At 37.1% G+C, this 13,067-nt stretch overlaps 1 protein-coding gene across 2 annotated transcripts in view; it reads right to left on the bottom strand.

Moving 5' to 3' along the window:
- Positions 1-253: 253 nt before the first annotated feature.
- The window catches only part of LOC114056090 (ubiquitin-conjugating enzyme E2 E2), a 203,709-nt gene continuing 190,895 nt past the window's right edge, over positions 254-13,067 (bottom strand). For both annotated transcript variants that reach the window (XM_027880956.1, XM_027880957.1), the window contains exon 6: positions 254-1,033. In XM_027880956.1, coding sequence (XP_027736757.1) covers positions 936-1,033 — 98 coding nt within the window. In that variant the 3' untranslated portion in view covers positions 254-935. The remainder of the gene's footprint in view (positions 1,034-13,067) is intronic.

The raw sequence follows: 13,067 nt of genomic DNA, 5'->3' as shown, positions 1-13,067 counted from the left end.
TAGTATAAAAGATGTAGCATGAGGTTTCTGAATAGCAAGGCTGAGCACAGGCATGTGAAAGAAAGGCCTTAACATTTGGAAAATGTTTGTATATGACAGATCTACACAATGAAGAATTCTGAGTTAAGAAACGCATTGCTGAGAAGAAGAGAATAGTTCAGGTCTAAAAATAGTTTTTTAACCTGCAGTTGTATTATGTGAGGACTATGCAGCCTATGCTGCACAAACGCAAAAGCATCGTCTTGCAAGAAACGCATTTATCAGCCACAGTGTTTTATTGAGTGCTTTAATAATACAAGTGTACATCAACTGATCCACAGTCAAAAGTGGCAGGTCCCTAAGAAATTTACAAGCACTTTTTTTTTTTGTTGTTTTTTTAAGTAAATCAAAATACATATTAATTTGTTCAATGCAATAGCCTTTTGTGTGGGAAACAGAAGGCTAGTGATAAACACAGTCTTAGTAATGCACAGTGATTCTTGATTTTAAGCTTTTATACAAAACTTGTTCCCAGTAGCATGCACCCACCATTAAAGACTTCAGTACAAAAAAATAACCCTAAACACTACATTTAAGTAGAAACGAGATATAATTCTGAATTTGTTTGTTTTCCCCAAAACCACATGAAAGAAAAAAAAAAAACAATCCCACACATTAATACAAAGCTTTGTGATAAAGCTCTATACTATTACAGATCCAACATTCTTTGCACTGATAACCAAAATTCCCTGCCTACATTTGAGGGAAACAGCTTTCAAGTTAACAGAACAAAAAACCCCAGAACAAATAAAAATAAAACAAAAAAAAAGAAGGTAAGGACAACCTTTTGTCACAAAATGGTTCAAAATTTAATAAAAAATAAGAATGGAGGGAAGGGCTATTGATGCACTTAGTGAATGTGCTTGCACAGGTCCAGCAAATCCTAGAGTAGGTTCCTATGTGGCGTATCGCTTGGTCCACTGTCTGGCCATTCTGTCATGCTCTGCTCTGTTAGTCATGTACTGAGTGGCAATGCTTCCAACCAGGGGGTCAGCTGAAAAGGAAACACAGAGTGTGAAATACGCATCAGCCTTGGAAGGGATGAAAAAGCTATTTTTAGATCCACATTCATGCAGTTCTCTTAGGTTAAACTGTAAGAACAATGTGCCTACCTATACTAGCCTAATTTTGAAAGCGCGGAAGGAAGATGGGGAGAAGGCGGCTTGCAATTATCTATACATTTCTGTTAAACATATAACTGAAACAATATTCTAAAATTCTACCTCACAAAAAAGAGTAACTTCATTTTGAGCTAAAATTCACTTTCAGGTGATGTAATTTATTTAGGGTATTAGACTCCCACAAGTACCTATATTCTCACCTAAGAAGAGGATGGGCTCTAACTCCATCACCACGTTCAATTTTTTTTAACACTTTTAGTTTTAAGGCATAAAAGAAATATATGGAATTAAGGAAGTAAGTACTATTTTCAAGGCAAAAGAGGTTAATTCCAAACTTCAGAATTGTAATTTAATTTAAGGGATCTTTCTGAGCATTCACATGGCTAGAATGCTGCATGATATGGTCTGAATCTACAAATTACTTCACAAATAATTAATCAAAACCAATCAGTCCCCTAAGAAAAACAAACCAAGTCAAGACATTCCCATAAGTGATTGCATTTAATCAATATTTTTCTCTTTCAGACAATTTTCTCAATTTAAAGCAGACAAAATGTATAGTGATTTTTCCTTTTCTGAGGGGAACCCATACTTTTGATATTTTTGATGCAAAAGTAAATCTTCTGAGATTCACCATGTAAGTCCAGAGGCATTGATACCACTCTTTTTCCCAACTTAGGACAGAGGAATATGACTTCTGAAAACTAGGTAATAATTAGCTTTGTAGTTGACTGAAGACGGTGCCATCGAACAATATGACTTTTAACTTCCCTGGTACAGCTGTAATCTAAGTGTGGTGCTGGTACTATTAACCACTGAAATTCCTTGGGCAAGATGTCAGACCTTCTGCAAAGCAGAGTAAATCTGGGCTTTTTTTGTTTAGTTGTTAATGGTAAGAGTTTATGATGGGAGAAATACGCTGGTTTAGCCAAAAATCAATTGATTTGCATACTGCCAACATCATCAAATACCAGTAAATAATATCTAATAAAAAAATCATCTGGTTTGCATGCATACTCTGGGCTTTCAGGAAGAGCCTGTGATTTGAAAGTCAAGTTTACACTCTCTAAATTAGTAAGGCAAGTTATCACTGCAGTGTACTATGTCCCTGTTGTCTCGGTCCTGTGAATACTTTCTGCATGTTCTTACCTTTAATATTTTAATATAACCAGGGAAGGTCACCGAGGCCTGGACTTGACTATTTTTACATGCATAAGTGTCAACAAAGCATATCTGAGCTAAGATCCATTTTAAAAGTTGTAGACTAGAAAGCGTATCGCGTTTAACTCCTCAGCCAGGGTGGAAAAACTACGTAGGGAATCACCAGAAGGATTTTGTTCTGTGCAAATAGGAGGCTAACAGTATGTGGGCATTTAAGGAGTGAAAAGATATCCATGGCTGGAACAAGATTTCAGAAGCACTGTGGGGTAAATAGGGAACTTGGGCAATAGGAAAAGGTAACACTTTTTTCACAAAAAATTTAGGAAGTAGCCACAGGGAAACCTTGTCATAGTATAACAGTATTTTGGGGATTAGCCTGACAGCACTGCTGCGAATTCCCACATCCTCCTTGGATGCAATACCACTGTGTAAAGAAACATTTTTGCAGACCCATGGAGAAGTGGAGACTAAGAAACTTGAACTTGAAAGGAATCTTTGAAGAAAAATTTGATGAATGTCCTGGTTTTCATACTGTTGGGGAAGGTGGTGTTTGGCCTCTGAGGCATCTGGATGTGATGGGTTGCAAGACCATAATATAATCTGGGAATGTGGCAAGTTTTTCTTGAGGTTTAGTATGCATTTAAAGTGCTGCCTCTAAGATCTTTATAAAAAGCCTTGCATGAGTTAGTGAAAAGTGATGTGCTGTGGTAAAGATTTACCCTGTTCAAAACTGAGAGATTTTTTATGTGCAGGATGAACGTTTCCCTGAAAGCATGTCTTTAACATTGAAAGGCATAAACCATTTTCTTTGATACACTTAAGGGTACTGAGGATCACATCATCATCCCCAGTCCTCGATGATAATTACAATGTTTGGTTTCCTAGTGTGGGTTCCCATGTATGTCCCCTTCTGGGAGCAAGGAAATATTTCAACAACATACATATTTAGAAGGCTTTGGAAGGTACAGGCTCTTCCTCTCACTTCCTCCCAGCATGGGAAGGTGTCTCCTCTCTTTTGGGGTGAGAGAATCAGTGAGAGGAGTTCTTGGTAAGAAGGTGTGTAAATCTGTTGAAACCCAGTAATGTAGAGAACTGGGCTGTTTGTTTATCCATATGTTCAAGCCTTTGTCTTTGCAGTATTTTGTTTGGCAGCTGGGGAAAGAGTGGAGGTGATGGCCTGCAAGACGTCTGAGGTCTACAAAGCTTTTACTGTAGGTGTGTAAATTCCCACAGGGTGACCTGAGAATCAGCTGTCATCTTGGGTGGTTCCCCCAAGCGTCTCCTTCCATCCTTGTCTGCCTTTATGAAGCAGGTCTGTGGAAGCAAACAGAGGTCCTTGCTTGCTGTAGCATGAGTGGGAACATCTGCACTCACAGCCAAGTGAATGCTATTCAGTAATAACAGTAAAGACATTGGTTTTTTTCGATTTGGTTAAAAGTTTTTTAGATACAATACTGAATGAAAGAACAAACCCATAATTTGGCATAGCCACTTGCTTGTTTGAAACCACAGACTGAGGGAATAGAAAAATAGTTACTGACACTCAGGCCCCGCTACTTTTACATCTCTGTCAGAGGGCCTGGAGGTGTGTTGTCATTACATGTAGTTATTTAAGAGGACTTTAAAAAAGACTCTTCAACAGGTGTTTGAAGAGCTGGCTTATTTTAGCGGTTCCTGTGAAGCCATAAAGCCATCAGGAGGCACAACTGCTTTGTTTGGGAAGTCAGGGCAGCTGGTGAGGAGGGAAATTTAAACTTCAGATCAGAGCCACCCAATCAGTGGCACACTGGCCAATTCCATGCATCATGCTGCATTTATGCCACAGGATTTAAGGACAGCATGTGAGCCCCAGAAATGCCATGGTTTCTTCCTGCACCTGTGTGGGCAGCTTCAGCCAGCTGGCAGGCCCAAGGAGACAAATCTCTCAACACTTCATGAGTCATGAGTTACCATTGCTATACAGTTCACTGGGATGGGCCATAAAATAGAGATTACAAGATAAAGTGAAGCACCTTAATTAAAACAATTAAAAAATTTAATTCTCAACATGCACGAGCCTTGGTTATAGCGTTCAAGTCCTGCAAAATATCAAGTATGAGGAAGAAATACAAAATACCAAGTACAAGTTAAAACCAGCAGTTACCATTTACCCCCTAAACTATGTAGCACATGGCTGAGCTCACATGGTTCTCATCTGGGCTGCATTGCTTAAGGGGTATTATGAAATCTCCATTAGTAAGGTCAAATACGTATTTATAAAACAACTGCTGCATAAACTATCCAATTAAGAGATAAAAAGGAATACTGGATCTCAAAATTCATATGGGCATTTTTCCCATGTTTGCATTTCTCTTTACCAGAAAACTACTTCTTATTTTCCATTTGTATACATCTGTGGGTTTATTCTTGATGTTAGAAATTAATTCTGTAACTAGTAAACTGCTTGCCTTTTTTTTCTTTTTTTTTTTTTTTTTAAATAAGTAGCACGATTCATCACTGAATCAGGGTTCATTTTAGAATTTGATTCCAAATGGGACTGTGTCCAGACGACAACAAAACCAGGTGACAGAATATAAAGCTATGCCAGAAATGTGTTATCAGAACAACCTAGTGAAAGAAATTAAAATAAACCCAAAGTAAATTAACAACTTGACAGCACTGGAAGCTGGGAGCAGGTTTGTGGGTGGCAGTGGCCGTGTAGCCACTGTAGGAAATCGTGCTGTGGCACACACTCTCAGCCCACCAGAGAAGCTGCTGCAACTCTTTGGACCTGGAAATTTTTAAGGTTTCATAATTTACTGTTCCTTCCAGTCCCAGACTCTAACTTTTAAAAATCAGCCCTATAATGCCTCTAAAACCTTTAACTTGTGTAAAGAAAAATTATCCCATACTCTGATTGACTCCATGTAAAAGATTAACACAGCAGGAGTTACGGCATCAAATCTCATGTTAGAGGACAGTGGATGAGTAATGGAAATACATAAAAAAAGCATCATATTATATAGGCAAAGACAGAAGCTATGGTTCAGCGATGTAGTTTACATGGAAAATGTCAATCAAAAGAACTAAACTATGAAGAAAAGCTTCTGGATGATTTATAGAAAGACTGCAGCTGCTAAATCCCTCCTCACCTCACCATATGTAATCCTCATGTTATATCAGAATTCATGACATTGCCCTGTATTTATGTGGATTGGAAAGCTGGGTGAGCTGGAGCTTTTCCCTAGCTTGAAAAGGTTGGATGCGCTGCTCTACAACACCTTGTCATCTTCTTTTGCAGCCACTTAGTATGACTGAATAAGGAAGAACATTTGTGTCTCATGTCTGTTGTAAGGCTAATCAAATTTACAGCCCTATTCTAGGAAGTTAATGCTATTGGGGATTTGGATGAGCTGAGGTTTGGTCATTACAAAATTTCAGCTGTGTTTAATGCTAGTTAAACTGCTTTATCATTCAGAAGACAGACTATAATTCTTCTTTAAAACTACTTTTCCCCCAAATAAATGAAAATATATTGCTATACTGTATTTTTCTCAGCTTGTATTTTTATAGCTATTTCTATGTCAGCAAATAGCAATTTCAGAGCAGAATTCATCTCCTGGGCTTTTCAATGCTCTTTTAAAAATACGGCAAACATACTCTAGTGAAATAAAAAAAAGGAGATGGTGTGTTTAACAGCTCGATTTCAATGTGCCTTCTCCGTCAGCCACACAATATGCAATGAAATTCCAATTGGTAATGCCAACATGGTTAAAGAGACACACATTTAGACTTAAAATGTACATTATGGGTGTTTGCATGCATTTTATATATTTTTTATGAGCATTTATAAACTAGAATCGTATTTCTAGTGAAGTATTTTGCAGTCTTAACAGAGAACAGCTGATGGAGCCAGTTATTACACCACTCCAAGTGGGTTCTTAGAAAGATTTCTGGAGCACCTTAAAAATTAAAAAAAACCAAAGCCCTATAAAAATCTTGCAGTTTCTTTAGCCATATATTTACAATTTTTTTTTTCTGGTCCAGGTTAAGATTCAGCTCTATATTAGGGGGAATTCAGAGGAGTTGGCCTCCAGCTGAAGAGTAGAATTACAGTGGAAGAATTTCCAAAGGTTAGATGCAATTTCAAAGGTCTTACTCCTTCCAAACTATAAATGACTCCATCCTCATTGCTGTGAGAGGCATCCTATCGACAGGCTCTAGGGAGCCTGTACTGACATATCAGTCACCAAAAATTAAATGTTTCCTATTCTTTAGACAGACTCTGTGACCTGTAGTAGAAAACAAACAAATAATTTTCCAGTTGTTTGAATTTCAGTTACACATTTAGAAGAGTTTTTGGAATACGTAATACTATAGAATATGAAATTTTATTTTTTTACAACAGCCTCTCTTTCCAAATTTTATGCTATATTTCTTTTTCAATTAAAAACTGTGGAGTGCTTGAGTGGTTTTTTTTTTGTGTGTGTGTGTTTTTTTTTTTAGGAAAAGCTGAAGTGTTTGTATGTCATCTACAGGACAGCAGCCTTGGAGTCATCTTAATAAAGCAGCACAGCCAGGATTGGTTACCCTAAAAACAAACCTTCCCAAAATAAAAGTTCATATTTTCAGTAACTACATTTTGTTTGGTCACTTCAGTGCAAATAGCAGTGCAGGATGTTCCCATATTTGTTTGCAGTGAAAGCCAAGATTTCTGAATCCACATGTTGTCAGTTTTAATATTGTATCAACTTTTAAGAAATAGGTCCCAAAAGGTGAATGAATAAAAAAAATAAATTAAGACTGGGGCAAGAGAAGAAAAGAATAATTCACTGAAACACAAATTTTCTTAATAGCAAACATTGACGGTTTGATTCACACCAAAACCATCCTTAAACCTAATCAAAAAAAATCTAACATCTAATTATGCTTTTTTATGTTGTTTTCAGTGGTATCCAGGCTAGTGTTATAAAAAGACGAGTCAGTAAAAAAGGCAGTGTGAGACAAACTATACCAAATACATCACAGAACAATTTAATACTCTGAGAGGAAGGGATTAAGAGAAGATGAATTGTTTGTGAGTAATTTTATTTACAATGTCACTTTGCCTCGGGAAGTTTCCATAGTTAACCACATATCACCTGTTTTAAACTTAATGAACTCCTAGAAGACCGTGTCAAGGATATTGTGTGTCTTGACGTGGAAAATGAGATATGTGAAATGCATCATAGTGTCCTTCAGTGATCTTAGAGCAGCAGTGTTGCTCTCTTTTGCTATCATTAATAATAATGCACAGACTAAGTAATTCTTTGAAGGCAGCGACAGGTGAAGTAGCACACTGAATTACTCCACTAACCTTTCACCTCTGAAAAGAGTGCTGGAAATCAGGGCACAAGTGAAAATGAGTGCAGCGCAGCACTAATCCCTGTTTGTGCGGCAATAAAACTACCCTCGCGGTCGGGAGTCTGATCAACACACGCGTACGGATGGGAACAAGAGAGTGATTCAAGTCAGAACAAAGGGCGGTAGCAGGGCTCTGAATTGCTTTACACAGCCTACAAGCTAAACTACAATTTATTTCTGACTTTTACAAAATCACAGTTCCAACAATCCATATAGAAAGTGTTTAACAATCTGCAAGGCTCTTTGAAAGCAATACGGAAGAATGATAAAGTGATCAATAAACACTGTAATAAAAAAAGAGAACAAATGAAATTAATTGTTTCAGTAAAGAAAAATGGTTATCATTAGAGGAGAAAAGCAAATTCTGGAAAGGTCTAATGTCTACTAGGAAAAGAGTCAGTGAAGCTAGTATCAACTTCAGAAATTATAGTTCACAACAGAAATGATACAATATGGCATATAATGAAGTCTGCTTCTCATTTCACGAACTAGTTTTGCAGATTTGGTTGGTCACATCTTAACATTCAATAGAAAAATTCTAATGCATACAGAAAGAATGTTAAGTGGTCTTACAGCTTTAGTTTCCCATGTGTAAAGCTGGACTAATGCTTTTCCATCACCCAGGCTATTCTGAGAATAAATATTGTAAAAACTGCAAGGTATCTGGATACATTTGTAAATTTGGCTGTATAGATGTGTAGCACAAAAAAGACAACTATCCATGACTAGACTCTGAATTTTGAGCTCTGCAGAATTGTCAGAAACACATGTGACTGCTGTTAAGTTTGTACAATGATTGCAGTTGCACAAACATTAAGGCATGCATGACTTGATTACGATGTCCAAACTGTTGTCTGGAGAAAAAATATTGCATATCTTCAAAAATTAAAGAGCTCTGCAAATCCAGTTTAGAAAACATCTATTTACTAAAATATCCATTTTGTAAGCATGGAAGGAGAAATTCATTCCTCTCTCTTGACTTGCCTCATTGCTGTCAGGCTACCTACCACAGACCTGTGTGAAATATGAGGCTGCCTAAGAAAAAGATGTTTCAGAAATAAGGAGTATTATCTGGCTCAATTTTATTAACGCAGCTCTTAAAGGAAAGTGTTGGCAGTGATTCATCTCTGTATCCTGCCAAGGGAAATCATTCTTGTTTAAAGAGAAAGATTCTTTTTCCAGTTTTTAGTCAGATTTCTATAAACTACACCGGCTGACTGGGAGTTAGCAGAGGCAATCGTGGATCAGTGAGGCACAGTGTACTGATCTTGAAGAGTTGTCTTTAATTAAGGAAGAACATGCATCTATTAGAAGTACTAGCATGCTGGAACAATTAAAGTTCTGAAATAACATACTTCACTTTGATGCTTGGATGGGTCTCAATATTAAAAGCATAGTAACATTACCAATGTATCTCTTCATAACAATGAACTCAACTGAGAAACAGTCACTGCTATTGGAAAAAAAAATTAAAAAAAGGTGTTAGCAACTATAGAACTTGATTTGAAAGACATTACATGGCATGTGGTTTGACAAAATTTGCAGAAGTTACAGCAATATGTGTTTACCTTGTGGAAGCTGACTGTGAGTGGATAATAAGGAAACCACAGACCCCAGATCTCAAAATGCTAATATCCATAATGTAACTGGCATTTATCCATAGGGTTGTAATTTTATTTTCAGAAAAGCACTGTGGATGTTTTTTTTTGTTTGGTTTTTTTTTTTTTTTTCTCTTTTTTTGTGTATGAAGATTCTTGAAAGGAGAGATATATACTCTACAGGAATGCTAGTGAGTGTAGTATTTCTTTCATCTAAAGATAAAAGAACCAGTTTTCTTCTGGGTTTGTCTCTTAATACTTCCCACTAATCACCTACTTCAGGCAAAGGATTGACCTATGGGTTTTACCCATCCTGAATGAACAGTTTAATCACAAAGCAACTATGTGTAAAGCTATTCTCTGTGACCACGCTTTGTGCAATGTTAGACATCCTATAACCACATGTACCAAAGGTAGATTACTCTGCAAGGAAACCAGGAGGTCCAATAGGATCCACTTACCATGTGGATTCCCAGAGGACAGGGAGGGGAGGAGGTGTTACTGCATGGTATGGTCTTTGGCGACATTTCGACACTGACAGGAAAATGAGTCCTAAAGCCACTTTCACTCTTAGAAGCGTTTGAATGTGAACAATACCAAAAATCCTCAACTTAAAGACATCCAGATCACTTTAGCTCAGATGCAGAAGTCATATGAATCCTGCTCTTTAATCTATCCCTTTATACCTTTATTGCAGTTAATCCTTGGAGTAATTAGTAAAGCCTACATATGTCATGAATGCTGCTTACTTTGGTTTAATCTGATTTTCTTCTTCTCGTCCTATTAAATCTAATTATTAATTTGTCACATTTAAATCCCAAACTGCTACTAAGAATCCCATATAAAATGTCAAAAGAATAGAAGAGGCCTTTATTTACAAAAGGGTGGGTTAGTGAAGAATTTTGTCCCTACTAAATAGGACTCTTTCATTGCCTAGGGTCTGAAATTCCTTGGCAAGTTGAACATCCCTTGGAACAGGAATAGGAACTTAAATGTGCCTTGCATGAACACACCTCTTACTGTTACCCAATAATGACACAAAAAATAGTCAGGCCTCTCCATTCCCTATCTGAACTTCCCTTTCTCCTGGGGAACATGTGGAAGGAAGTCACAGCCTGTATCTGGCTCAAACATATCTAAGTTTGTATCTTCATCCAGAGGCAGTGGAAGAAAAATGCATGGAAACTAATTTACTCAGAATTTTTGCTGGTACGGCCCAGATGCTGTCTTTGACGGTAATGGTTTCTTGATTTTTCTGGACTGCAGGCATGGGTCGTTTGAGACTGCTTATGTGATCCAATGTTGTGGCCTCGACGTTGCCTCATCTGTGGTCCATACTGTTCTAGAGAAGGCATCCCAAAATGTTACTGCACTATAAATGCTGGGAATAAGTGCCATCTCGGCAGAGTATGGGACAGGGACTTCTGGAGTCAGTCTCACTGCTAATACGTACACTTGACAGGTTTCTGACAGTCCAGAGTGGTGAGGTCTCATCTGTCAAGCACAGCAGAATTTGCAACAATGCTGTCCTGCCAAAAGAGGCATCCAAGGAAGATGCTTGTACCAACACACACCGGCTCAAAAAAGTATGAAAATCAGAGTGCCATCCTGCCCCGAAGGCAGGGGCTGGCCACTTATGGCAACACTTCTGGAGGCTGATCACAGAGGTGACACAGGACATTGCATGAAAGGAGCAGGGTGGTGCAAGCTCTGGCAGTGATTGAGGAATCAGCAGCTGAGTGAGAAAATAACCCCGTTTTAGTAACCAAATAGACTATCCACTTCTAAATTAGCTTCAGATTGTGAATATAATTACATTTAATTATGAACAGGTTCTAATGGGACTAGAAGGAAAAACAGGTTAAACAAAAATAACTAGCATTCATCATGTAGGCAGGTTTTGCTCCTGGATTAGTTGCAATGGAGTTACATGGCAATGCTGAAAAAAGATTGAATTTGTGATATTTTACAGCAATAATTTCATATTTAGTAACAGGTAAAATAACTTTACTTGGAAATCCTACCTTACCTGCCTGAGGGGTCACATTGGCTCCAATGCCACACCTGACTAAATGATAATCACTTTGCAAAATGATTTCGTGCATTGGCATAAAAAGCCCTAAGATGGAGCCGTAGAAAAAAAGTCATACAAGGTAGAGATGGAAAAGACATGGAAGGTCATGAAGGCATTTCTTCTGCAAGTATAATATTGTGTCTTACAGTAAGTTCTAATCGATATATTAAGACCCAAGTAATGATGATTCCAGCTCTGACAATTTGCCTAAATCTAATTCATCGTGAAATTGCAAATGCTCTGCTCCATAGAAGAGCCTTTTTCTAAGCCTTATACGGACAGAAAATTCTACAATTTACTAATCAGAGCTCTATTTCTGTGTCCCATATGAATGTGAAATCTTACAGTACAGCCCATCCTTAAATTTGGGACAATTACACCATATATTTTGGTATTTAAGTAGCTGTCTACAACTCCATCCAATGCACCTGAACTTAATTTGCTGTGAAAATATGATTCTGAAACACATGCCGCACATAATTTGTTATATTTGTTGCCTTTGATAGATCTGCAAAACTGTAAAAAACAAACAACCATTTCCTCCTCCCCTGCTGAATAATGTAGGAAATTAGCCATGCAAAATAAGAGAGACTTGTCTTGCAGCAGTGTAAATCATCTCTGAAGGTAGAATCTGAATGACTCAGGAATACTAATTTCTGAAATTTTACTCAAGAAGGTGAGAGACTAAATGACTTAATAGCTAGCAAATTTATATCTAGGGTTATAAATATTGCTTTTCAGGACTGACTCTACATTCTTATGGGGAATCTGCTAGCCAAATGTAGCAGGCTTCTTTTTACCAGCTTGAAGAATGTGGGACAGTGTGATTTCTATAGTGAAAGAGGAATAATTGTATTTTAAGAACAGGAAGAATCAGTTTTAAAAATAGTTGTGCTAATCAGGGTCCTGAAGGTGGTTTGTAGGCAGTTAGAAATGTATGGCAAGAAAACTGGAAATCTGTCCTTGCCTTCACATTAAAAAAGGTACACAAAGAAAAACAACAAACACACAAAACAAAACCCCCACTTAGTAAAATGGAACAAAGTCTAAATGAAAAATCTGGAGTACAAAGCTCAGCAGGACTGATGCCAGATTATTCCATCTGAGATTTGAGCTATTTGTACTAACTGGGAATAATGAATATTAGATTAAATTATTATGACATTAGAACATTCAAGTGATGTCTAAAATAATTTATTTTCTGTTTTTATTTATTTTCCCCTTAAATATATACAATTGTATTAGTGAGAAAAATATATCCAGTAGAATTGATTAATCCTGGAAGAGTTGTATCTACTTCATTAAAAAAAAAATCCAATGTAATTAAGGACGTGACTGCATTGTCTAGACAAAACCTGCATGAAACCAAGAAAATACATTTAAAGACTTTAATTTAATGGTTGCAGTGTATTTTGAAAGTAGGAGACAGTTTACTTTGTATCTTGGAACTCATTCAAATTAAGCTAGAAGTCTATATTTTATATATGAGAAATAACTAAGAGCTTTATTTAAATACTTCAGATTGTTAAACATTTAATGTTGATGACTTATTTTGGTCTCGGTTCACACAAAGATTTATTATGTGTATGCACCAAATTACCTATCTTCTCTCTGAGGTAATGGGCATAGAAAACCTCCACTGGTACTATTTTAAATTACACATGTTTACTGGAAGGAAAATTAATTGTAACC

Source organism: Empidonax traillii, unplaced genomic scaffold (genome assembly GCF_003031625.1).
Source record: "Empidonax traillii isolate 1590-97213 ecotype Southwest subspecies unplaced genomic scaffold, ASM303162v1 scaffold81:size2596050, whole genome shotgun sequence".
Taxonomy (NCBI): domain Eukaryota; kingdom Metazoa; phylum Chordata; class Aves; order Passeriformes; family Tyrannidae; genus Empidonax; species Empidonax traillii.
This window is presented reverse-complemented; position numbering and strand designations above follow the sequence as displayed.